At 40.1% G+C, this 26,759-nt stretch overlaps 3 protein-coding genes across 7 annotated transcripts in view; 1 reads left to right on the forward strand and 2 right to left on the reverse strand.

The window, feature by feature from the left end:
* Window positions 1–696: 696 nt before the first annotated feature.
* On the reverse strand, window positions 697–7,088 carry CXCL9 (C-X-C motif chemokine ligand 9). Its single transcript, XM_003931992.4, has 4 exons — window positions 6,971–7,088; window positions 5,745–5,871; window positions 4,091–4,175; window positions 697–3,019 (listed from the first exon to the last, which is right to left on the reverse strand). Exons 1-4 carry the CDS (start codon window positions 7,032–7,034, stop codon window positions 2,906–2,908), a joined length of 390 nt encoding a protein of 129 aa, XP_003932041.1. The 5' UTR covers window positions 7,035–7,088; the 3' UTR covers window positions 697–2,905.
* Window positions 7,089–11,610: 4,522 nt separating this feature from the next.
* Window positions 11,611–26,759, forward strand: part of ART3 (ADP-ribosyltransferase 3 (inactive)) — a 105,698-nt gene continuing 90,549 nt past the window's right edge. For 2 of the 5 annotated variants that reach the window (XM_074396291.1, XM_074396294.1), the window contains exon 1: window positions 11,612–11,713. In XM_074396291.1, coding sequence (XP_074252392.1) covers window positions 11,711–11,713 — 3 coding nt within the window. In that variant the 5' untranslated portion in view covers window positions 11,612–11,710. Of the gene's footprint in view, window positions 11,714–26,759 lie in introns of all 5 variants that reach the window. The other 3 variants (XM_074396296.1, XM_074396295.1, XM_074396293.1) reach the window with 2 other exon arrangements.
* Window positions 21,365–23,821, reverse strand: CXCL10 (C-X-C motif chemokine ligand 10). Its single transcript, XM_003931996.3, has 4 exons — window positions 23,688–23,821; window positions 22,971–23,094; window positions 22,645–22,734; window positions 21,365–22,202 (listed from the first exon to the last, which is right to left on the reverse strand). Exons 1-4 carry the CDS (start codon window positions 23,746–23,748, stop codon window positions 22,184–22,186), a joined length of 294 nt encoding a protein of 97 aa, XP_003932045.1. The 5' UTR covers window positions 23,749–23,821; the 3' UTR covers window positions 21,365–22,183.

Here is a 26,759-nt window from a genome sequence, read left to right on the forward strand (position 1 = left end):
GTGTTTAGGTCTCCATCGTAACTACTTGAGGCTTTATAATATTCAAACACATACAATTTTAGGAGATAGAAAAGAAGACATGTTGGCTTCCTGGGTACGTACTTCATTAGAATAGTGTTACTCTTGAGGATTAGGAAATTGATTGATTGAATTCTAAATAACTTTTTTTTTTTTTTTTTTTTAAAGCAAGAGTCTCGCTCTATCACCCAGGCTGGAGTACAGTGGTGGGATCTCACCTCACTGCAACCTCTGCCTCCCGGGTTCAAGTGATTCTCCTACCTCAGCCTCCCAAATAACTGAGACTACAGGTGCATGCCACCATACCCAGCTAATTTTTGTAATTTTAGTAGAGATGGGGGTCTCACCATATTGGCCAGGCTTGTCTCGAACTCCTGACCTCAAGTCAGCTTCAGCCTCCCAAACTGCTGGGATTACAGGCGTGAGCTGCCCGGCCCCACATTAACTCTTTTAAGTCAATGCTGTTGTAAGGCAGTCTTGTCATATTTTCCATAGTGTTGTCATTACTTTTTTCCTGTCCCCAATAGGCCCTTTAAAGAGCTTTCATGTGTTATCTCAATTATTGTTACACTTTATTTGAGAGAAAGCTGAAATGTAAAATAAGAAGGACATATGAGATTTGTTATTAAACACTCAATAGTTGAAGGGTATGTTCAAGACAAAAAAAATCAAGATCTGTTTTCTGATTAATGGTCTATTTATTGATACCATTCTAACAAAGAAGATATTTCAAATTATAAGGTATACAAGTCAATACTGTTTTGAACTTAAAAATTATTTGCTTTGAGAGTATGTGTGTGTATATATGTATAATAAATGATTACAATGTGTGTGTGAGTGAAAATATGTGGTCTTTGGTTATTAGCTTTATACTGTCTACTTGTGAGATGCAAGGTAAGTGGGTCACAGACTCTCCAATTTATGAAACACTTAGATTTTTCAGGGAAGTCACATGGAAGGGACTAGGGAGTTTCATGATTAGGTAAGACATTGAGGTGGGATGTCCACTGCGACACTCTAAATCATCAGCAGTGTGAGGCGTGATACAATTTGGTAAAGTGAGTATACATTTAAATTCTGGCCAAAGACAACCTCTCCTACACAATTCACAGAACGTTCTCTGGGAAGAGGTTTCCATGTGCTGCAGAGGCTAACTGGGCACCAATCATAGCTCCACTAACTGACCCAGCTGCCTCCTCTAGTGCTTGATACCTCCCTGTTCCCTTCCTTCGTGAAAGATGGTGTGGTAATTGATAATCACAATACAAACTGCAAAACAGGTAAATGGACAATAAAATTCATATTTGCTTAAAATGAGTTTGGAAAATGATCTTGGTAGCTATCTTGTTGGATCGTAGAAAGCTGAAGCTTGCTGGGAATATTTTAAGCAAAAATTCATATTTGCTTAAAATAAGTTTTGAAAATGATCTTGGTAGCTATCTTGTTGGATCGCAGAAAGCTGAAGCTTGCTGGGAATGGCACTGAAGAATTTTTGTATGGTTGGGAAAAGGTTGGTCTGACAGATCTCTAAAGCCCTTTTCATTGTAAGATTCTGTGATTTTCGGGAAACTATATTTTCTAAAAACAGTCCAGAATATCTGCAAGCTTATTATTATTACCACGTGCTTCTTATTGTTGGAGAAGTTGAGTAAATATCCTGTCATAATAAGACAAGGATGTTGCATCATCCCTGGTCCCTGCAGTGAATGGCCAAGATAATAAGTAAGAGGTTAACCAGGGGCTAGCCAACATGGAGGTGCCAGAAAGAGCCAGCACCTGCTCTGAGACAATGTCTGATTGCCCTCTTGCCTGTAATGATAGCAATTAAAAAGTTACTAAAACCTAATTCCACAGTATTATTAGGCACCGTGGAAGAATCACGGAAATAAACCGTGGTTCTTGCCCTCAAGAAGCTGACAATCTGGAGAGCTAGGATAAACACACAGGAATTAGTTAACCATTCATTGTTCACCCATGTGGTACTGAACCCAAGTGAAATAGGAATTTTAAGATAATATATGTGTCCAGAAAGGTTTATTTAAGAGGCAGGACTTGAACTAAGCCTTGAAGACTGGCTTGAGTGAGGATGAATAGGGAGAAGAAAGCATTTCTGTGGGGTATTGGGGACAAGGTGAGAAAGGAGTCGACACAGATAAATCAGAGCATGTAACATATGCCCTGGAGAGGAGGCAGGCACTGAATTGTGGTAGGATGGAGAAGAGCTGGCTTGAATGAAGCAAAGGGGAACAATAAGAAAGTGTTGCACAGACAAGATAGAATCACATGGCTTCCAACAGCAGAAAGGAGCCTCTGAAAGCCACACACTGGTGATCTCCAGTGGTGATACCCAGCAGCAACCAGCATGAATCTCTCAGACACATTATATGTGAGGCCTGTAGGCTGATTCAAATCCAGAGGTTGATGGCCACAGCAGGTTGGTGAGGTCCAGCTCAATTTCAAACTGCTTGGCTCACCAGCGTCCTATGCTAACAGGCTTAACACTTGCTGGCATGTGCCTCAGATACTCTCTGGAGGCTGCAGTGTGTGGAAGCCTAGGGCTGCTCTTCCAGGCAGCTGTTGTGTGTGGGATGTAGTTGTTTGAGCATCTGTCTGGACACGGATATTACTAAAATCACGGCCTTAAGCATGATGCAATTCAGTTGGTGGGTGGTAGAAAAAGACAGACAATCATGGCCTCTAACAATTCTTAACATTTGGATTCTCAAAATCAACTTTCTAGCTTTAGTTATAACTTCAGAGCAATGTTTTAAATTTTCTAGTCAAATTAACACGCATTTGTATTACATGCCATCCTCCTTTGGAATGATCTCGGTATAATTAAAATAGAACATTTTTCACACAGAATACTTATTGCCGAAGTGGTTTCTTATGCAGTCTTCTTTTGATGAGGACGTTGAGATTTTCGAACTTTGCAAACTTTCTTAACTTTCTTGTTTTTTTGACATTTTTTCCCATTCTTTAGCTTTTTCTTTTGGTTGACCTGTGAGAAGGGAAAAAGGGCAATGTTTCTGAAATCTTACAATTTTCATTTATATTTGGACTCACTCTCCTGATTATGGTCTTTCTTCATCCTCAAAACCACATTAAAGTCACTTCCCTCTCAGAGGGGCTCCTTTAGATTCTCCCTACTTTGCTCACTTTGAGGAGGAGGCAACAGCCTTCTAACTGGCTGTCTTTTGTCTGTTCTTCTGGCTTATTACATCTCCCCGCAACCTTGCTTACCACTCACCTGCCCCAGCTACAACCCTCTGAGGTTGGCACTGTTATCTTCCGTGTTTTACGTATGAGGAGGCTGAGGCCTGGAGGAGGGTGACTTGCCCAAATCTGGACAGCTAATGTGGCAGAACCAGCAGTCTGTCACACTCCAGAACCCAATCTCCCACTCACATACCAACTCCTCAGCATCCCATGCAGGATTCCTCCCGCTTTGTCCTGACCGACTTTTCTACCTCAGTCTCTTCACACAAACTCCAGGCACATTAATGGAGGCTCCCTGAACACAGCAAATTCTCTTGTGATTCTACTGTTCTGCTCACACTGTTCTTACCTTCCTGGTGAATTATTTATCCTTCAAGACCCAAATCAAATATCACCTGACATGAGAAATCTTCCTTAACACTTTCTCGTGCCCTGGTCCCCCAGCAAAGTTAAGTACTCCCTCCTCTGTATCTTCAAGATTCTTGTGCATACTTTTATATTTCTCACATTGTACTGTAATTATTAGCATATTTGCTACAACAGGAAAAGACTATACCTTACTATGTTTGTATCCTCTGTGTCTACCATTCAATTAATTACATATTTATTGTATTAAATAAGGACAAGCTCTGTACCCTCCAAGGAACACACATTCTTCTGGTGGGAGACAGAGAGGGGATACTATATGTAGGAACATAATTTTGTCCTAGGCAAAATAGAAGCACCATAATATGAATGAAAAACGTATTCTTAAAAGTTATGTATTCTTATAGTGTTCATGAAAATGCAGATTCTTTGTTTTCCAGAGTTAATTTCTAAAAGAAAGAAAATGTTGTTCCTTCTTTTCACCAACCTGTTTCTCCCACTTTTTTATCAGTTCCTTCACATCTGCTGAATCTGGGTTTAGACATGTTTGATCTCCATTCTTCAGTGTAGCACTGCCAAGGAAATAGCAATGAGACCGTTTTTTCTCATTAATAACTTAAATGCTTTTTTTCAGAAATAATGAAAATAAGTATAAATTTTGCTGAATTTTCTAGTGAAACTACTTAAAATTATTTCCTAGGACAAAATGAGCCACTGGTTGAATTTTTTTTTTTTTTTTTTGAGACGAAGCTCTGTTGCCAGGCTGGAGTACAGTGTCACCATCTCAGCTCACTGCAACCTCTGCCTCCCAGGTTCAAGTGATTCTCTTGCCTCAGCCTCCCGAGTAGCTGGGTTACAGGTGCATGCCACCATGCCAGCTAATTTTTGTAGAGACAGAGTTTCACTATGTCGGCCAGGATGGTCTCAATCTCTTGACTTCGTGATCCACACGCCTCGACCTCCCAAAGTGCTGGGATTACAGGTGTGAGCTACTGTGCCCACCCCTGGTTGAATTTTAAAAATTACTTACAGTAGACTGTCTGGAAATAATTTAAATATTTATCTAATTTTTCTGTATAGTGTGAGAAAAAGAGAAGTCAAGGATGATATATAAAGACTTAAAATACGCACACATCCTTTAAGCTAGCAATTCTAATCTTGAGAAAGGTACCAATAGGAAAGAATTACAGACATACTACTGCCATAATAAGTTTTATTTCATCAGCAAAAATTTGGAAATAATCTATATTTCCAACAACAATAATTGGTCATCTAAATTATGGCTTATCCATATGATGAAATAAAATTAGGCCATTAAAAATGATATTAGGTGGCTGGGCACGGTGGTTCACACCTATACCCTGTAATCCCAGCACTTTGGGAGGCCAAGGCAGGTGGATCACAAGGTCAGGAGTTCGAGACCAGCCTGGCCAAGATGGTGAAGCCCTGTCTCTACTAAAAATACAAGAAAAATTAGCTGGGCATGGTGGTGGGCGCCTGTAATCCCAGCTACTCAGAAAGCTGAGGCAGGAGAACTGCTTGAACCCAGGAGGCAGAGGTTGCAGCGGGCTAAGATCCTGTCACTGTACTCTAACTTGGGTGACAGAGCAAGACTCCATCAAAAAAAAAAAAAGTGACATTAGGTAAAAACGACATTATTAGAGCTTTACTGACATAAAAAAAGTTCATGATATATTTTTAATGAAAAAGCAGATTACAAAACAGCATATGATTTAATTTTTGTGTTTGTATACTGTGTCTATAAATACATATCTATGTTACATGCACATGAAGCAAATAAGGGAGATTTAGAAGATTGTATACTAAGGGGTTAACAGTATTTGTCACTTGAGGATAGAATTATGAGTGATTTTTATTTTCTTCTATTGTATCATCTGCATTAAACATTTTCTACAATAAACATGTGTTACTTTGGTAATACATCATTCTTGGGTCCTAATCTACTGGAAATTCCTTGTATTTTTAAGGAGAGAAAAGAAAGGGGCTGCCCAAATTTATGGAGGGGCTAACCATCTGATTTTTAAGTGTTTCTATGGACAAGCACTCCAAGGGTAAAACTCATCCTAAATTTAATGTTCTTGCCAATATGGTGCATGCATGTTAGCTGGGTTGTTACTTACATGATTTCAGTTTTCTCACAGGAACGGCTTGGGGCAAATTGTTTAAGGTCTTTCAAGGATTGTAAGTGGATAGTCCCTTGGTTGGTGCTGATACAGGAACAGCGACCCTTCCTCATTACTAGGGTTCCTACGGGAAAGAAAAAGGTAGAACACATCAGTTTAGCCCAATGTTTCAGTTTAGGTGATTTATCAAAATGATACATCTGACTGAGTCATGATTAGTACTACAATTTACTGAGTGCCTAAAAATCATCACCACAAACCTCTGAAGGAGCTATCATCTCTATTTTAGACATAAGGAAACTAAGGTTCAGAAAGGTTACAGAACCAAATCATACAGCTTTTAGGGAGTAGGGTCAGGGTTTTAGCTGAGGTCTGAGTCCAAAGGTGTTGCTCTTAACTACCACATCTTATGTTCTTGGGAGCAAAAGAGACTTCCACAATATTTAATAAATGCCTATCACAAGACAAACAGATACATAATTCATGTATGCTATGCTGATTCACAGTTTCTTAAGCAACTCCTCAAGCCATTTATTGTTTATTTTCTGACCTTAGGGAATGAAACTGGTGTTAGTGTTGAACAGAAAGCACTCCTTTGTAACCAATCCCACTTCCCTCATCTTTTCTCCTCCCCACTGCCTTGCTTTTCAATAGTGTTTTAAATTTTTAAAAATTCCTTAAAATACATTATCTTAATTTTAAAATTCATATATTTACTTGGTACTTATTATACTACATGCCATACATTATATAGTAGTCAGAAAAGGTATAACTACAAAGTTCTATTTTACAGATGATGAGGAACTGAGGTCTAGAAAGATTAAGTAATTTGCCCAAGGTAACAAAGATAGTAAATAGATTAGGGACAACCTCTCTGATTGCTAGTTGGATCCTTAACTTGTTAGCCACAGACATACTTATAAAAAACAGTATCAGGGAGAAGAAAATAATTTAGGAGACAGAGTTTCATTCCATTATCACCCAGTTCAATGAACATTTACTGAACACTTACTAGGAATTCATACACCAAAACTACAGAGAGTTGTGTTTGACCTGGTGATCTAAGTTGTGAACTTTGGATAACTGATCATGTCACTGAGAAGCTTTTATAAGTGACCAAATATTACTTTTCAATGCAGGCAGAACATTCGACTTTATCTGGCTAACCAAGATTCTTTTACAGTAAATCACTTCTCTTTACAACCTAACTCAGAACCTCTTACCTTGAACTCCAATCAGAACCAGCAAGATGAAGCCTAAGACGAAAAGAATACCACTTTTCTTCATAGTGATAGAATGGAGTTCTAAGTCACTCTTGTACCAGACTTTGAGCCTGATAAATTCTTTAGATAACACATTTTGGGCATCATATTTATTTAGGAAATTCATTTCTCTCCTAACCTCTGATTGGCTAGCATCTTAGCTGAGCTAACTAAATTAACCACAAAATTGATTGTGCTAGGGGAAACCCTACTCTCAGATCCAAGGGAATTTCTGCATGTTTTTATTTCCATTTCACATAAATGGGTGGTTTACAATAAGGGCTGTGAAACTAGCAACACTGATAGCCTTTTAGCACATTCACAGCTACTCACCTGTTTGAAGAATAGGTTATATAATTAATATCCTAATGTTACACAACAAGGGTTGGAGATGTGGTTTCCAGATAGTAAATATTAAAGTCCAGGTAAGCAATACACTTTTCAAATTCTATTACTATTTATGGCATATCCTTCTGTATAATAGATGGCTACATTGATATTTTCTTATATTGCCCACCCGACAAGTTAAAGCACCTTAATTTCCTCTGGGACCAGTTCATTATCTACCAGTGGTAAGCTCATTTTGTATCATTCCTGCTACCATTTTAATGTTCTTAAATTGTTAGATTGGTTAGAATAAGGGGTCAGTTGCATGTAAGAGACCCAAATTAACAGTGGCTAAGAAATGCAATAAAAACCAAAGATAAACAGCTGGGACCTAACTAAACTAAAGAGCTTTGCATGGCCAAAGTAAACAGAAAACTGACAGAGTGGGAGAAAACCTTCATAATCTATACATCTAACAAAGGACTAATATCCAGAATCTATAATGAACTCAAACAAATAAATAAGAAAAAAACAAAAAATCCTATAAAAAAGTAGGCTAAAGACATGAATAGATAATTCTTAAAAGAATATACACAAATGACCACAAACATGGAAAAATGTTCAACATCACTAATGATCAGGGAAATGCAAATCAAAACCACAAGAATGGCTATAATAAAAAAAATCAACAAACAGCAGATGTGTTGCTGTGGATCAGGGAACACTTCTGCACACCTGGTGGGAATGTAAACCAGTACCGCCACTATAGAAAACAGATTCCTTAAAGAACTAAAGTAGTACTACCATTTGATCCAGCAATCCCACTACTGGATTTCCTCCTATCCAGAGGAAAAGAAGTCATTATCTGAAAAATGTGTTTGTACATGCATGTTTACAGTAGCACAATTCACAACAGCAAAATCATGGAACCAACCCAAAAGTCCATCAATCAATAAGTGGATAAAGAAACTGTGGTATATATACATGACGGAATACTACTCAGTCATAAAAATGAATGAATAAACAGCATTAGTAGTGATCTGGAAGAGACTGGAGACTATTATTCTGGGTGAAGTAACTCAGGAATGGAAAACCAAACATCATATGTTCTCACTGATATGGGGAGCTAAGCTGTGAGGACACAAAAGCCTAAGAATGATACAATGGATTTTGGGGACTTGTGGGGAAGAGTGAGAGGGGGATGAGTGATAAAGACTACAAATAGGGTGCAGTGTGTACTGTTCAGTGACGGATGCATCAAAATGTCACAAATCACCACTAAAGAACCCCAAAAACTTACAGAAAAATAAAATAAAAAAATAAATAACAGCGACAATAAAAAACAGTGGCTAAGATAGAAGTTTCTCTCTCTCTGACAGAGGTAGGTGGATCAGCAGCACTTGGGTGGTGGCTCTTTCCCATGCGGTCTTCCAGGCTCTTCCTTTGTTTTGTCACCATCTCTAGATTGCTGCCCTCACACACATGGCCAAAGGTGGCTTGCCACCATGTCCAATTTCCAAGTACAGGATGGTCAGAAGGCAGCAAAAGGGCATGTCCCTTCTTTTCAGACACATCCTAGAAGTCACTATCATTTTTTATCATTTTCTACCACCTCCCATGGGGGCAGGCCTTATTCACATGACTACACCTAGCTGTAGGGAAAGTTAAGAAATGTAATCTTTATTTTGGTTGACTAGCTAAAGATTGGAGATTTCATTTGTGTAAAATAATGTTTCTCAATTTTTTTCATTACAGACTCTGCTGCATGCACGTGTGTACACACACACACACACACACACACACACACTCCACCTTGCCCTGAGAAAAAAATAAAGTTAACTGAAAACTAAATTTAATTTCTCCCTAAAGAGAGAAATCAAGTGCTACGAAATAAGATTTCATTGGGTAGGGTTGAACTTTGGTAGGCCACTAGTCATTGTAATATCTAAGATTTTTTAGCTCTCCAAGAACCGATTTTTGTCCCCCTTGGTAGCAACGTGCCCCTCCTCCCATTGACAATGCATGCTGTAGAATTAGGGGAGAGCAGATAGTAGCATTCTGTGTCACATGGTGCATATTTTTTGACTAGTTTCTACACAGATTATTAACACTTAAATAGAATTACAGAATTCTTTTTGAAGAAAACATGTGGTGACCATTGACACAGCTTATCCCTGTGCTTATGCTTAATTTTGGTGCTCTCTGTGACCATGCACAGGGTGGAGATAGGCTCACACTCCTGCTTTACTACTTAATAACTGTGTGCAAAATACGTTTTTTTGTGAGCCTCATCTCCCTCATTTGAGAAAATTATTAGACCTCACAGGCTGTCAAGATTAATGCCAAGGATGGGTGGTCAGCTGCAAAGCATCACAGAGCTAGTGGTGGTACTTTCTAGCAAAGAGAGGAGGATTGAAATTTCTTAGGATAAAAACTAAGGCCCAGCACGGTCCGCACTATCCACCTTTCCAGCCTCTTCTTGCACAGTTCTCTGCTCCCAACACTTCAGAGTCTCTCAGTTTTCTTTCTTTCTTTTTTTGTTTTTTTTTTTTTGGGACTGAGTTTCACTCTTGTTGCCCAGGCTAGGAGGCAATGGCCCGAGCTCCGCTCACTGCAACCTTCATCTCCCAGGTTCAAGCAATTCTCTTGCCTCAGCTTCTCAAGTAGCTGGAATTACAGACACCTGACACCACGCCGGGCTAATTTTTGTATTTTTAGTAGCGACTGTGCATGCTCCTCAGTCCTGCCCTACTGCATAGTAGTTACCCAGGCCAGCATAATTTCCCTGGGAAGCCTTCCCTGAACCCCAGAGAGGCTCTCAAGCACGACTTGCAGAGGCCTCGCTGAGCCCGTGTCTGCGGCAATGCCGTCTCCCTCCACCACTAGGAAAGGAAGGCCGGCAAGGGTCCCCGTCTGAGCACGGTGCTGAACACAGTACTCAGTAAATAGGAGTACCCGCGTGAAGGAAGGAGCTGGGAGCTGGCTCCGCAGGTCTGGAGGTTGGACAAGGTCTGCGAAGGGCTCCTGGCTCCATAGGCCTCGCTCCAGCGAGCTCTCCGGGTGGAGGTGCGTGCACTGGTGCACTGCGCATGCCCAGCCAACGGCTCTTCCAGAACCTTCCTCCGTGAGGAGGTTACACCCGGAGCTCTCCAAGCTCTCTCGTGCTGCTCGTGTTGCCCCTGGGTGCCTCTGCTGCCAGTTGCTGATCCTGCTGGAGGCGAAGAAAAGCACTTTGAGGGCGAAAGGTAGTGGTTGTGCCTTTGGGATCGCTACTGTGTCCCCTGAGCCGCCCTCAGCCTCCCCAGCCAAGATGGCCGCACTTTTGGGGGTGGGTGGGAAGATTCTCACGGGCGGTGGCTGTGACCAAGAGGCCCGTTTTGCAGGTTTCAGTCGAGGTTTGGGTGAGGCCAGCAGGGAATGAGGACCCCAGAAGGGCCGGGGCACTGGGCCTAGGGGTAACCTTGGGCCATGGGCTTCGGTGACTGGGACTGGGGCCCTTCGGCTAAGAGAAAGGAGGTGTTGGGGTGAGTTAGGAGTCATTGAAGCCAGATCTTATGACCCAAAAAGGGGCGAATTTTCTGAGGTACTAAGCGGAATGGGAGGGCTTCTCCGGCCTGACCCAGCTTCGTGGTGAAACTGTTCTGCCATGGGAGGGTAGGGCCCCTCGGGGCAGGCTGGGGCCGCTGCGCTCAGCTCAGGCTTGTGCAGACACTAGTTTCCCGGGCTTCGTTTAGGAACTTGTCCGAGAGCAAGCACGTTTGACTAGGCAGCAAGGAGGAGAAAATCCCTTCGATCGTTGCATTTATGGCTAGACCAGGCTTTTAGGAGAAACAGAAACCTGGTGAGCGGATATTGCAGGCTGTTTCTCACGGCCCTGGGAATGGAGCCAAGGATGATACAGGGTTGAAATCAACAAGAGTTCGCAGTTCCTTTTTGGACAAGATTTTAACTTCCTGTGCCTTGAAAAATTCCAGTTCTGTGTCCTTGGGGGATCCAAATGCTGATGTAACCCCCAAGAGCCTTACAGAGCGGAATTCTTAGTTTTCACAGATGTGTCCCTTGCGTCTTTTTGGTTATGGAATCGAAGTGTTCTGTTTAATTATGCAGTGTGACTGACACTTGTCATAGGGAAGATAAGAGCTTTCCTTTTTTACTTGTGAGAAGGGAAGTTCCTCTCATAAAGAAACCTCCAGGCCGGTTTGAATTTCTCATAGTGTGGACTTCCCCTCTTCTCGGCAGCTGTTGTTAGTATTAAACTGACTAGAAAGGGGCTTATTTCTCGAAATTCTTAGAAGCCCAAGAGAACATTCTGATTTTTCTTTTTCTCTCTCCTCTCTCCACGCAAGGAGTCATTCCTTCTTTCCAAAATACAGCATGGTAAGTTGTATGTAGGCAAATCTTAGCTGTGGGAAGTTTCATATCCTGTCTGTATTCAAGTCAGAGAAAGGATCAAGTTCTCTCTCTGCTAATCTTAATCTTACTATCTGGCTTCTTGGTTTATATTTCTCATGTAAAACCTGAGGACTGGGTTAGGTTTGTGAATAAACTGTTTTGAGAGAGAATGTAAGGATATCACGTAAAGGACACTTTTTGCAGGCTGGGCACGGTGGCTCACGCCTGTAATTCCAGCACCTTGGGAGGCCGAGGCGGGTGGATCACCTGAGATTGGAAGTTTGAGACCAGCCTGACCAACATAGAGAAAACCCATCTCTACTAAAAATGCAAAATTAGCCAGGCGTGGTGGTGCATACCTGTAATCCCAGCTACTTGGGAGGCTGAGGCAGGAGAATCAGTTGAATCCGGGAGGTGGAGGTTACAGTGAGCTAAGATCACGCCATTGCACTCCAGCCTGTGCAACAAGAGTGAAACTCCATCTCAAAAAAAAAAGACAACTCTTTTGCAAAATGTTGACGGTAACAACATTTTTGTTTGGTGTCTTTAGGCAAGTCAGCTTGTAGTCTGGTGACATGTAACAATAACCATTAAGAAGCTGCTGACTCACCTGAAGAAAAATTATCCTGAAAAGATTTTTATACTTAAAATATCCATATTTATTTAAAATGTCACTGTAAAATTGCAGGTGTAAGTAATTTTATAAGAAAAAAATCCACATTCTTAAAAACCTTCATTTAGTGTTTATCATTCATTTCCGCCACCAAACTTTTATGGTTCTAGACTCTAAGGACACAAATATGAACAATGATTTCCTCAAAGAGCTCACAGTTTAGTGGGCATGTACATTAACACTTCTTATAGAAGTGGTATGTTAAAGGATTGTATGGAATAATTGGAGGTACAGAGAAGTGAACAACTCTGGCTAATGGGTTCAAACACAGCTGTCTGAGTTAAGTCTGAGAGGGAGAATTGGCTGGAATTTGTTACTATAAGAAGTTGGGGGAATGTTTTAAGCAAGAGACAGGAGAAGGTATGCCAAAGTTGAGAAACTGCAAGTACTACAGCAAAGGTAGAGGGTAGAGTGGATAATGGAGTGGTGAGAAATTAATTAGTCTAGAAATGTGGTAGAAACAAAATGATGAAGTGCCTTGTGAATCTGTGTGGGGAGGAGACACTGCAGAATTTTAACTAAGGGAATGACATGAGATTTATACACAGGCAGACACACACCTGTATATACATCTGCTTCTTGTCACCGGTCTTTAATCTTATTTTACATGAACATTTCCTTGTGTCTATATAGTTTATATATTTGTAAAATGCTCTTATATTTCTATCCTCTTCATTTTCAGTTCTGGGTATTTGAGTTGTTTGCAATAATATCTCAGTAATACAACAGTGCTCTTACTATTTTTAAAAAGATTTTACTGTCTTGGGATATTTTCCTTCTTTGGAACCATAGGGACAAAGGTTAAAAACGTTTCCGTATCTTGTGTAACATTTTGACAGATTGATTGCCAGAAAGATTGGGCTGTCAGTATGTAGATGTATCTGTTTCACAATCCTCTTGTCATTTTATTTACTTTTGTTCATTGAGCATGTGAGTATTGGCACTGGAGACTGGTGTTAATTCCCTTTTCTTTACATATTGATATTTTACTTTGTATTGGTTTAACATCTGCATTTCCTACCTTTTCAAGACCACTTTTCTGTTTTTTTTTTTTTGAGATGGAGTTTTGCTCTTGTTACCCAGGCTGGAGTGCAATGGCACGATCTCAGCTCACCGCAACCTCCGCCTCCTGGGTTCAGGCAATTCTCCTGTCTCAGCCTCCTGAGTAGCTGGGATTACAGGCACGCACCACCATGCCCAGCTAATTTTTTGTATTTTTAGTAGAGACGGGGTTTCACCTTGTTGACCAAGATGGTCTCGATCTCTTGACCTTGTGATCCACCCGCCTCGGCCTCCCAAAGTGCTGGGATTACAGGCTTGAGCCACCGCGCCTGGCAAGACCACTTTTCAAGTAGAGTCAGAGTATTGACCTTGTAACTATCTATCAATTCTTTATGTATTTTCATTAGGAAGCTCTAATGCATTTTGAGTGAAAACATTTGCTTTTTCAATTTTGTTAACTTCATTTCTCTCATAATTAAAAGAAAAGAAAACACAGGGTAGGGGCTGAATTGTGTTCCCCCACCAAATGCTTATGTTGAAAACCTAACTGCCAGCACCTCAGAAGGTGACTGGGTTGAGCAATAGAGTTTTTACAGAGTTAATTAAGTTAAGCTGAGGTCCCTGAGGAAGCACAGTCTTTCGATTTACTAGGCCAAGATGTTAAATCAGCTGTCTTAAATATGCTCAAAAAGCTAAAGGAAATCACGTAGTGAACAGAGCCTAGGAGACCTATGAGATACCATCAAGTGGAGTAACATGTGCATAATGTGAGTTTCAGAAGGAGAAGAGAGAAAGGGGCAGAAGACCATTCACAGAAATAATGACTGAAAACTTCTGAAATCCAGTGAAAGGTATGAATCTGCATGAATCCAGGAAGCTCAGTGAACTCCAAGCAAGTTCAACTAAAAATGATCCACACTGAGATACATAATAGTCAAGTTGTCAAAACTTGGAGACAAAGAGAATTTTAAAAGCAGCAAGAATGAAATGATTCATTGTATACATCCAAGGGCTCCTTGATGAGATTAGCCACTGATTTCTTATCAGAAACCAAGGAGGCAAGAGGGCAATGGAACCACATTTATAAAGTGCTGAAAGAAAAAAAAAATAATCTGTCAATGAAGAATTCTGTATCTGGCAAAACTATCCTTCAAGAATGAAAAAGAAATGAAGACATTTGTAAGTAGACAGAAGCTAGGGGAGTTTATTACCAGTAGACTTGCGCTACACAACATATTAAAGGCAGTCCTGCAAGCTGAAATGAAAGGATACTAACTCAAAGCCATATGAAGGAGTAACACTGGCAAAGGTAGCCATGTAGGTAAATATAAAAACCAGTATTGTTGCGCTTTTGGTTTGTAGCTCCTCATTTTTCCTATGTGAATTAAAAAATGCATAAAACAATGATTATAACTCTATTAATGAGCACACAATGCTGAAATCTGTGACAATAATAATTGTCACAAGGGAGGGATGCAGATGTATAGGAGTAGAGTGTGTTTGTTTACTTTTGAAACTACGGTGGTATTCAAACTAGGATGTTAGAAGTTTAGGATGTTAATTGTAATCCCCAAGGCAACCACTAAGAGAATAAAAAGGTGGTAATGGAGAAATGGAGGAACAACAAAATAAGACACTTAAAAATATTCAGTAGCTATATGGCAAAGTGAATTCTTCTTTGTCAGTAATTACTTTAAATGTAAATATATTAAACTCTAGCCTAATGAGCTTTTATATGTATGAAAGGTTTGGTTTGATTTTTTTGATACAGGGCCTCATTCTGTTGCCTAGGCTTGACTGCCGTGGCATGATTATAGCTTACTACAGCCTCAGTCTGCCTCAAGCAATCCTTCCACCTCAGCCTCTTGAGTAGCTGGGACCATAGGCATGCACCACCATGGGTTTTTGCCATTTTGGTCAGTCTAGTCTTGAATGTCTGGGTGCAAGTGATCCTCTGGCCTTGGCCTCCTAGAGTGCTGGGATTATAGGCACAAGCTACCATGCCTGGTCTCAGTTTGCTAGTATTTTGCATTGAGGATGTTTGCATCAGTATTCATGAGGGATGTTGTTTTCTTTTTTTGATGTGTGTTTGATTTTGGTATCAGGATAGTACTGACCTTACAGACTGAGTTTGGAAGGTCTTTATTTCTCCTTCATGTTTGAAGGACTGTTTCACTGGCTGTTCTAGGGTAAACACATTTTTCCTTCCGCACTTTCCACTGAAAAGTTTGCTGCCAGACATATTGGAGCTCTGTTTTATGTTATTTGTTTCTTTTCTCTTGCTGCTTTTATGATTATTTCTTTATCTGTGACCTTTAGGAGTTTGATTATTAAATGCCTTGAGGTAGTCTTCTTTGGGTTAAATGTGCTTGGTATTTTGTAACCTTCTTGTACTTGAATATTGATATCTTTCTCTAGGTTTGGGAAGTTCTCTGTTATTATTCCTTTGAATAAACTTTCTAACCCTGTCTTTTCTATACCTCTTCTTTAAGGTCAATAACTCTTAGATTTGCGCTTGTAGGCTAATTTTCAGATCTCGCAGACATGCATCCTTCTTTTTAAATTCTTATTTGTTTTTTGGTTTCCTCTGATTGTATTTTCAGATAGCCTGTCTTCAGGCTCACTAATTCTGTCTTCTGCTTGATCGGTTCTCCTATTAAGACACTCTCATGCATTCTACAGTATGTCAATGGCATTTTTCAACTCCAGAATTTCTGTTAGGTTCTTTTAAACTATTTCAGTCTCTTTGTTAAGTTTATCTGATAGTCTTCTGATATGGTTTGGCTGTGTCCCCCCCAAATCTCATCTTGAATTGTAACCCCCACAATTCTCACTTGTTATGAGAGGAACCTGGTGGGAGGTGATTAAATTATGGGGATGGGTCTTTCCTGCGTTGTTCTCATGATAATGAATGAGTCTCACAAAATCCAGTGGTTTTAAAAAAGGATGTTTCCCTGCACAAACTCTTTTCTCTTGTCTGCCACCATGTGAGATGTGCCTTTCACCTTCCGCCATGATTGTGAGGCCACTCTGGCCACATGGGACTGTAATTCCAATAGATTTCTTTCTTTTGTAAATTGCCCAGTCTTGGGTATGCCTCTTTCAGCAGTGTGAAAACAAACTAATACAACTTCTGAATTATTTTGTGTGTTATCTTGAATTTCTTTGAATTGCTTCAAAACAGCTACTTTGGCTTCCTTGTGAATGATCACATATTTCTGTTTTTCCAGGATAGGTCCCTGGTACCTTATTTAGTTCCTTTGGTGAGGTCATGTTTTCCTGGATGGTCTTGATGCTTGTGAATGTTTGTTAATGTCTGGGCATTGAAGAATTAGGTGTTTACTATAGTCTTCACAGTCTGAGCTTTTTTGTACCTGTCTTTTCTGGGAAGACTTTCCAGATATTTGAAGATACTTGAGTGTTGCTATCTAATCCATATTTGCATTAGGAATACCCCAAGCCCAGTAATACTATAATTCTTGCAGACTCAAAGAGGTACAACCTTGGTGGTCTTAGATAAGATTTGGAAGAATTCTCAGGATTACCAGGCAGATTCTTGTTCTCTTCCCTTAGTTTCTCCTAAACAAATGAAGTCTCTCTCTTGTGTGCTGAGCTGCTTGGGGCTGGGGGGTGGGGTGACACAAGCACCCCTGTGGCTACCACCACTGGCATTGTGCTGGGTCAGACCTGAAGCCACCACAGCACTGGGTCTCACCCAAGACATGTCACTGTAACCACGACCTGGCTCCCATCTGTTTGCTCAAGGTTCTTTGGTTCTGCCATCAGCATGTGGAAAAGTCACAGGCTTATATCCTCCCCTGCAAGCAGCAAGTTCTCCCAGGTACCAGATGGGCCCAGAGATGCTGTCTGGGAGCCAGGGACTAGAGTCAAAATCCTTAGAAATCTACCCAGTGCTCTATTCTGTTGTGGCTAAGCTGGCACTCAAACTATGAGACAAAGTCTTTCCCATTCCTCCCCACCCACTTTCCAGAGGCAGAGGAGCCTTTTGCTCATACCAGTCACCACAAGCCCATGGAATGTGCTGCTGGGCTGTCATCAATGTTCACCTAAGGCCCAGGAGCTCTTCAGTCTGCTTATGGTGAATGCTGCCAGGCCTCAGACTCACCTTTCAGGGCAGTGGGCTCCCCTCTGGCCCAGGGTAGCTCCAGAAATGCCATCTAAGAGTCAAGACCAGAACTGGGGACCCAAGAGCCCACTTGGTGCTCTACACCACTGTGGCTCAGCTGGTACCTGTGGTGTGAGAAAAAGTTGTCTTTACTTTCCTTCTGTTCTTCTCAAACAGAAGGAATCTCTCTCCATAGCCGTCACAGCTGGGAATGTGCTAGGTCTCACCTAAAGCCAGCATGTCTGAGTCTCACTCAAGGCCTCCTGTGTACTATCTGGGTATTGCTGCTGGTTATTCAGGGCCCAAGGGCTCTTCAGTCAGCAGGTGATGAATCTTACCAGCACTGGGTCCTTCCCTTCAAGGCAGCAGGTTCCCTTTTGGCCCAGGGCATGTCTAGAAATGTCATCCAGGATCTAGGGCCTGGAATAGGGGCCTCACGGCTCTGCCCAGAGTGCCCTATCCTACTGTGCCTGAACTGGCATCCAAGTTGCAAGACAAAGTCCTTTTTACTCTTCCCTCTCCTCATGCAGAAGGAAGGAGTCACTTTTGTTGGTGTGAGCTGTGTTGCCTGAGATTGGGAAGGGTGACACAAGCATTCTCTTTGCTGCCCTGGCCAGTGTCTCACTAGGTCATGTTCCCTCTACTAGGTCCTTTGTCCACCAAGTCCACTTACTTTCCAGCATAGCACTAGGACTGCCTAGGAGTTGCAGTCTTTGTGGCCTAGACTGCCTTTCAAATTTATTTAGGACCCCAGAGCACTTTAGCCAGCAGAGGTAAGACTTCCCAGAACTCAAGTTCTAACCACTAGGATGGGTGATTCCCCTCTGGCTAGGGCTAGTCTAAATGCTCCCTCCATGGGCATCAACTGAATTCAGCCTAGTTTTGCTTTCCACTGTGACATAGCAGCACTGGGTTCCCCCAAGCACACAGATTATTATTTCTGTGCCACATGACTACTGCCAGGGGAAGGGAGAAGGGTGGCACTGGCAATTCAAGACCATCTTTCCTACCTGGTTTTAACTTAATATTGTTGAAAGAGGTACTGATTAGTTCAGCCACTGTGAGAAGCAGTTTGGAGATTTCTCAGAGAACTTCAAATAGAACTACTGTTTAGCCCAGCAATCCCGTAAGTGGGTATATACCTAAAGAAATGAAAATCATTTTACCGTAAAGACACCTGCACATGTATGTTCATCAAAGCACTATTCACAATAGCAAAGACATGGAACCAACCTAGATGCCCATCAATGGTAGACTTGATAAAGAAAATGTGGTGCATATATACCACGTAATACTAAAAAAGAACAAAATCATGTCCTTTGCAGCAACACAGATGGACCTGGAGGCCATTATCCTAAACAAATTGACACAGGGACAGAAAAACAAATACTGCATGTTTTAACTTATAAGCTAAATATTGAGTAACCATGGACACAAGGGAACAATAGATACTGGGGCCTACTTGACAATGTGGATGGGAGGAAGATGAAGTTGCAAAAACTACCTATTTGGTATTATGATGAAATAATCTGTATACCATACCCCCACAACACACAATTTACCCGTGTAACCTGCATGTGTACTCCTTGAACCTAAAATAAAAAAAAAAATTCAAGAAGTAGTAAATACAAAGTAATATGCCATGAAAACTCTCCCTGTTGCTATAAATGGAATGCTGAGTTTACTATATTTTACATTGCCACATAAAAGTGAATCTAAACAAACCAAATTAAGAACATATGCCAGAGCCAAGCATGGTGGCTCATGCCTATAATCCTAGCATTTTGGGAGGCTGAGGTGGGTGGATCACCTGAGCTCAGAAATTTGAGACCAACCTGGATACATGGTGAAGCCTCATATTTGTATTATCTACCAAAGATAACAACAACAACAAGAAGTTTAGCTGGCGTGGTGCTACCTATACCTGTGGTCCAAACTACTTGGGAGGCTGAGGTGGGAGGATTCCTTAAGCCCTGGAGGTGGAGGTTGCAGTAAGCTGAGATCACACCATTTGCACTCTAGCCTGGGTGACAGAGTGAGACCTCATTTCAAGAAAAAAAAAAAAAAAATGCCAGAAAGGAAGTAATCCAGTGAAGTCATGGGAATGTGAACATAATAAAATTCTTTGGGAAAAATTGACTCCACCAAAAGATGAAAAATATCAAAAAGATTAGAACTAAGTGTGATTTTGCAATACTCAGGAAAAGAGTAAAAAAGAAAAATAGAATAATCATAGAAAATAAAAGCACTACTGTTCTGTTGCTATTCTGGTGATGGCTTGTATTGGCTAGGGAGAGCTAATGGTTAGATTTTGTGAATTATGTGAGTGACTTTTTAAATACAGTCATTATTAAAAATTAAACTATGTACTTGCAATTGAATGAATTATGTTAAAATTATACTAAAACATTTTATTGCTGCTTTTTGGGAAGAAGATCAGTGTACTGTACATTGAAGCTCATTAAATAAAAGAAGATTCAATCTGTTAAAAAGAAAAAAAGCAATGCTGCTATCACATTCTAATATGTGTCCTACACAAGATTATCTGTGGCATATACATAGTAGTAGAATTGCTGGAACATGGGGTATGCCAGTGTTTAGCTTTATAAGATAACACCAAACTGTTTTCCAGAGTAGTAGTCACAGCCATTTTTTCTTTCATCAGCAGTAGAAGAGCATTCCTCATTACCTTGCATCCTTGGTAATGGTTGATGTTATCTTACTATAAAAGTTTTGCCAGTTTAGTGCTGTGAAATGTTATTTCATGTTGATTTGAATGTACACTTCCTTGATTACAAATGAAGTTGAACATCTTTGTATGTTAGGGGCTTATGCTTCTTCTGTGAAATTCTTATTCACTTCTGTTTCCTTTTTTCTTTTAGAGATGGGTCTCTCTGCCTAAGCCAGAGAGCAGTGGTGCAGTCATAGCTCACTGTAAGCTCAGACCCCTGGGCTCAAGTGATCTGCTGCCTCAGCCTCCTGAGTGGCTAAAAAAAAAAAAAATTTGGTAGAGACAGGGTCTCGCTGTGTTGCTAGGCTGGTCTCAAACTCATGAGTTCAAGCAATCCTCCTGTCTTGGCCTCCCAAAGTGCTAGGATTACAGGCATGACACACTGCAACCAGACTTGCCTTTTCTTTTTTGATCTATGGGAGTTCTTTACATATTCCAGATGCTAATAATTTGCCAAGTAAATGTATTGTGAAGATCTTCTTAGTAAGTAATTGGATGTAGGAGGGGAGGGAGAAGTAGTATAGAATTACTCCCCGGTTTCCGGTTTGGGGGAACTGATTGGATGATGGTGTAGTTAAACTAGGACATCGAATAGAGGAGGAGAAACAGATCTAGGGGAGAGGTGAATTAGTTTATTTGGGAGTTTAAAGTTCCTACGAGATATTCAAGTAGAGATGTCTTAGAGAAATTTGGCTACAGGGCTGGATGTGGTGGCTTGGACCTGTAATCTCAGCTTCTCTGGAGGCTGAGGTCAGAGGATTACTTGACCCCAGGAGTTCGAGGCTGCAGTGAGCTATGATTGCACCACTGCACACCCACTTGGGTGACAGAGGAAGACTCTATGTCTAAAAAATAAAAAATTAAAAAAAAAAGAAATTTGGCTACAGGTGTTTGGAGATTAGGACAAGCTCTACTGTGCTGCACTAGTTCTGTAGGATCTTGTATGATGGGCTTTCAGGAGATTACAGTTGCAAGGAGTTAGAGTGGTAATTCCCTAACTCATTTGTCTTCTACCCAGCCCACCTTCTCCAGGCCATGGTTTCTCCAATCTAAATTTCTTACAAAATAAATATCCCAACCAAATGATCCACAAGACACTTCATCTTAGTTATAATTACTTTATTAACTTTTTGGTCTTTCAACGTTTAGGTAATCTTTCTCAATATTTCCATGGGAGTACATCATGTTTATTTTGAAAACCATTCAGCACATTTATCTTACATAACGTGCAGAGTGTATATCTCTCTGTATTTAAAAAAAATGTTGTTCTTATTGATACATAGTACTTAATTATGCAAGTTATTCCATGTACACTGAAAACAATATAGGAAATATATACATCTAAGACTTCTACTTTGTAGAGTCTTTCATTACATAAGAATATTTACACATACATTTTCAGACATTTCTATCTTCCTGTATTTGGAATTGTATGTAGGCAGCCACTGAACAAATATGGGCCCCTTGGAAGGATGGCAGAAGTCCATGAAGTAAAGAGAATTCTTTAAAAAACAGATTGTATTATCACTTTGATTGCATACCTTTTCGTTATTTGAGATTCTGAGACTTCTGATAAACCTCAAAGCAGAAAGATTCCTTAGTACCCCTGAAGATAATAAAGGTAAGGGAAATACCAGAAGCAGGCTTAGGACTTGGCACATCCACTAGGAACATAGCACCTCAGTATAGCTTACGTAGTGCCAGGGTAGAGTTATTACTGAGCAGCTTAGGATGATGAACCATTGACCTTCCTACAAGGGTAGTAGCAGCTGATTTGGTGACCATGATCAGTCACCTTTTAGTAGAACTGCAAACTAAGAATAATTAGGGCTTGACATATACTCCACGTAGAGAAGTGATGGGAGAGGTAGCCTCTGTGGTCCATCCTTGGCAGCACTGCATTGATTTTGCTTCCTTCTGGTTTCAGACAGATCTTTTGGACCTGTAAGAAGAGAAAGAGGATATAAAAGTGTGATATTCAGACTTGGGCTTCAGAGTGGGTTCTTCTTGGAACATACTGAGTTCATAGATAACCCAAAGATCCTCAGGTAAAGGATGTGATGAGCTTTCCTGCTGCTACATATTCATTATGGATTACAGGGGTTGCTTTTTTTCAAGCTGTGAAAGACTTGGGGGGAAAAGGTAGCAGTTTTGCTTAGTTATAGCTGTACTTCAAGGTTAACAGGTAATCAGGGTAACTTTAGATACTTATCACACAAGGTGGTACCTCAGCATGTAAATGAATGGAGGTAGGAGAGGGAGGGCATGGTGGTAACATACTTTTAAACCAGTGATTTCACAGCAAACTGCAATGCAAGTATTTCTGACTCCCAAGATTGCCATTTCCTAAAGAGCAATTCTTCTGCAAGCAACAGCAAACCTACCTTAGCTTTCTAACTGCTGTCAGTAAATTCTTGATGGCCTTAGATTCCAGATTCAGGCATCTCTTCTCACCATTGTTTTTCATTGTAGCACTGCAGAAATACATAGGGATGAAAATATTTAAAACAATGTTGGGTCAATAAGATAGATGGCATACACAGTTCTGAAGTCAGACATTTAAGTTTCACTCTTGCATGTTTTTGTTTGCTGTACATTAGTTTTAGAATCATCACAAACCCTTTACTGATCTTTTGTTATTATCATTACATATTTAATACAGTATATAATTACAACCAGGGAGGTGACAATCAAGTGGGATTTCACTCACATGATCTCAACACGTGAACAAGATTGACTCGCAGGAATAATCTCAAGTGTTTCTATGAACTTTGGATTAACATGTTTACTAATGCTGATGCAGTTACAGCGTACAGTTCTAGAGTGAGGCATTCCTGTAGGAAAAGAGAAAGGAACAGCAGGGAAGGTTAGCACAGTGTTCATTTTAGGCATTTAATGTAGACTGGTGGTATTTAGCAGAACGTATATCCCCATATCATCAAATAGTCACTTAATCTGAGAAGGAATGGATCACATCATAACACAACTATAAATGATTAAATAGTTGATTATCTAGAAGAAAAGAGTTGCAGCTTGTTGATTATAAAGTCAAACCCTTCAGAGTGGGTTCTTCTTGGAACATTCTGAGTTCGTAGATAACCAGTTCATACTGAACCAGTTCGTGTGGTTCATTAAGCTTAGGTAAGGAAATATCTATATCTCATCCTCTCTGCATTCCCTCACATTTTCTCTCTGTCTTCCCTCTTCTCCATGTCTTCTGTCCTCCATCCCTTTTTTCTTCTCTTTCTCTTATTCTTTTTGTTCTCTTCAATTCATGTAAGTTCCGTGATCTGAGGGAATCTCTATTTCCCTCTTATTTATCAGCATGCAGTGAAATGTTGACAGATACATTATTTCTATATTTTTAGAATTTATACCCACTCCTATTTCTCATTTTACAAATTAAGTATCCTTGGAAGTTCCTTACCTTGAGTGCCACTTAAAGTCAGACAGATAAGGCAGAAAATCAGAATGGCAGTTTGATTCATGGTGCTGAGACTGGAGGTTCCTCTGCTGTAGGCTCAGAATATGTCTAAGCAGTTGAGGATTGTCTCAGAAAACGTGAGGCTACTGTGCAGTATTTATCTGCAAAGGCATTTTCCCTCCCTAACTCTGATTGGATAACATTACAGTTGACTCAGCAAAACCGGCTGGCTGTTCCTGGGGAAGTCCCAAATTGGAAAATCGAAGGTTTTATTTTTGTTTATTGTGGACTACAAGATAAGGAATTTCCCTCTGCTTCTCTTTTTTCAGTAATAGTGAATTAGGTTTCACTTTCCAGAACATGAACTGTTTCTTGAAAAACAACTTTATTGCATATAGAAAAAAAAAACAAAGGTTGCCATTCAAACTATAATGCTTTTTCTCAACACTTACCTTAAACTTTCATAGTTACTTTCAGAGGGTATTTTTTAAATAACCCAAGTAATAGAAATTTTTCATCCTTTATAGGCAAACCTAATTTTTGGCAACAGCACGTTGTACCTGATTATTGGAACAGTGATTTACTGGACAGTGCTCATTGATTAAATACTACAAAGTAATAGGATTGACCTGCCCAGACAGGGTCAAAGATATGGAACTGGCAAGTTTTAAATAATTCAGTAAATGCTTTGATCATTCATAACACCATTAGATTAAGTAAATAGCCTCCAACTTAACTGTTTTGAGGGAAAACACTGCTCATTTGGGTATCTGATTTCTGGTGTGTTAAAACAAGTTTCATGCCTTATAGCAGTCCCTGAATGAAAACATCATAAGATGGTATCTAGAATGGTGTGAGAAAATGATTCATAGCTATCCTAGGGTTATTGTAAAAAACAAAGAATGCTTTTTGAGGAAATAAATTTAAAAGGAGGGATATGCATATAGACATTGGGAAAGCAGCTTGAGACAGGAGGGAAACAAGTTGATTTAAGATGGGGTTCAGTTCCAAGGGACTGTTAAATGCAAAGCAAAAGCAAAAAAAAAAGTGTCAGCCATTGAACTAGTAACAATAATAACTGAAATTAGCACAATTTTTTTTTTTTTTTTTTTTTTTTTAAGACGGACTCTCACTCTGTCCCCAGGCTAGAGTACAGGGAGTATAGTGGCATGATCTCGTCTCACTGCAACCTCCACCTCTCAGGTTCAAGTGATTCTCCTGCCTCAGCTTCCCAAGTAACTGGGACTAAAGGCACCTGCCACCGTGCCCAGCTAATTTTTTTATTTTTAATAGAGACAGGGTTTCACTATGTTGGCCAGGATGGTCTCAATCTCTTGACCTTGTGATCTGCCTGCCTCGACCTCCCAAAGTGCTAGGATTACAGGTGTGAGTCACCTCACCTGGCCAAGTAGCGCAATTTTGGCTGATGAATAGCGGCAAAACTTAATTTCTTCGCATTCAATAGTACTTCCTGATTATTCACAGTAACTGGCAGTAGAAAGCACATAATACACATACAATGGAACACATGTTGAACCTGACAGTGGAAATTTAGAGGTATCCTTGGATATAGTGGTCCTTGGTTGTGTTCTTTGCAAATGATTGGCAACAGGGAATCCAAGATGAAATACTGTTTCAAAAGCGGGCATCACCCTGCAATGAGAGATGTGAGGCAGGTGATATTTAGAACCTAGGAAAACATATGGGAATTCTTTTCATAGTCAGCTAGGCAGCAGCAATTCAGGGATTGGTCAGGGAATGGCAAAGCTTCCATCCTAGGATCAGGCTACTGTATCTGGCAGATGCTGTCTCAGAACCTGGTATCAGAGGCCAAGAATAAAGCCTGTATCTGCAAGCTGGGCCCATGTAAGACTTGGATCCTCAAATGCAGGAACTCCATCATTAGAACAAAGAGTGAGTTGCTTGGAGGAAATGGAATTTGCTAGAGAGCTGAATCTCATATTAATCTGTTCTAGGGACTGGAATAGAGCTAAGCTTTCAAGTGAGTGAGTAAGTAGAATTAGCTGTGGGAAAACTGGAAAGACAAAAGGGAGGGAGGTGAGGTAGAGACTGACAGAACTCCAAAGACTTTGACCTACCAAAGAGACAATCCTTCTGATAACGGAAAGGCTTATGAGAAACAGTCACATAGGGGATCCTCCCATATCTATTTGTGCAGAATAAACATTTGACTGTGAATAAGAATCCCAACAAATTTCAGAGAAATGTCTGACATCATGAATGGAAGAGGCCTTGAAAAGTTCAACGTTAAACAATGAAAATGAGAGATGGTAACAGTTTTATTTTAGTTAGTATCTAAGTTGTTAGCTAAGATCTCTCTGTATAGAAAACAGTGTAAAAAGGAGATACTTGATAAATTGACTAAAAATCTGTTGTTAGGGATAAAATATTTGACTTTTACTAAATATTGTATTACATTAACTGTATGGAGGCATTGTTTGAACTGCTTTATGAGTATTGACCATAATGACTCATTTTATCCTTGTAATAACCTCTATCCCTGACCTAGCCACTTTGTATTTTTTTCACCATAGATTATTTTTGCCTGTTCTAGAACTTCATGTAAATGGAACCACTTAAGTATATACTCTTTTGCTCAAGCCATCTTTTGCTCAGTATAGTGTTTCTTAGGTTCATTGATGTAGTTGCAAGAATTAGTAATTTGTTTCTCTTCATTGAATCCATTGCATAAACATGTCAGTTTGTTTCTTGTTGATGGACACCTTAACTGTGTTCAGATTTTGGTTATATATAAAGCTGCTATGAAGATTTTTGTATAATTTATTTCTGGGCATATGCTTTCATTTTGTGAGGTACATATACAACAGTGAAACATGATCACTTTTTAAATTTTAAAAATGTAACTGATCATGTCACTCTTCTGCTTAAAACCTTACTTCCACTTAGAATAAAATCCAAATTTTTTTTTTTTTTTTTTGAGAAGGAATCTTGGTCTGTCACCAGTCTTGAGTGCAGTGGCGTGATTTTGGCTCACTGCAACCTCTGCCTCCCAGGTTCAAACAATTCCCCTGCCTCAGCCTACCAAGTAGCTGT

The sequence above is a fragment of the Saimiri boliviensis genome, chromosome 3 (genome assembly GCF_048565385.1).
Source record: "Saimiri boliviensis isolate mSaiBol1 chromosome 3, mSaiBol1.pri, whole genome shotgun sequence".
Taxonomy (NCBI): Eukaryota; Metazoa; Chordata; class Mammalia; order Primates; family Cebidae; genus Saimiri; species Saimiri boliviensis.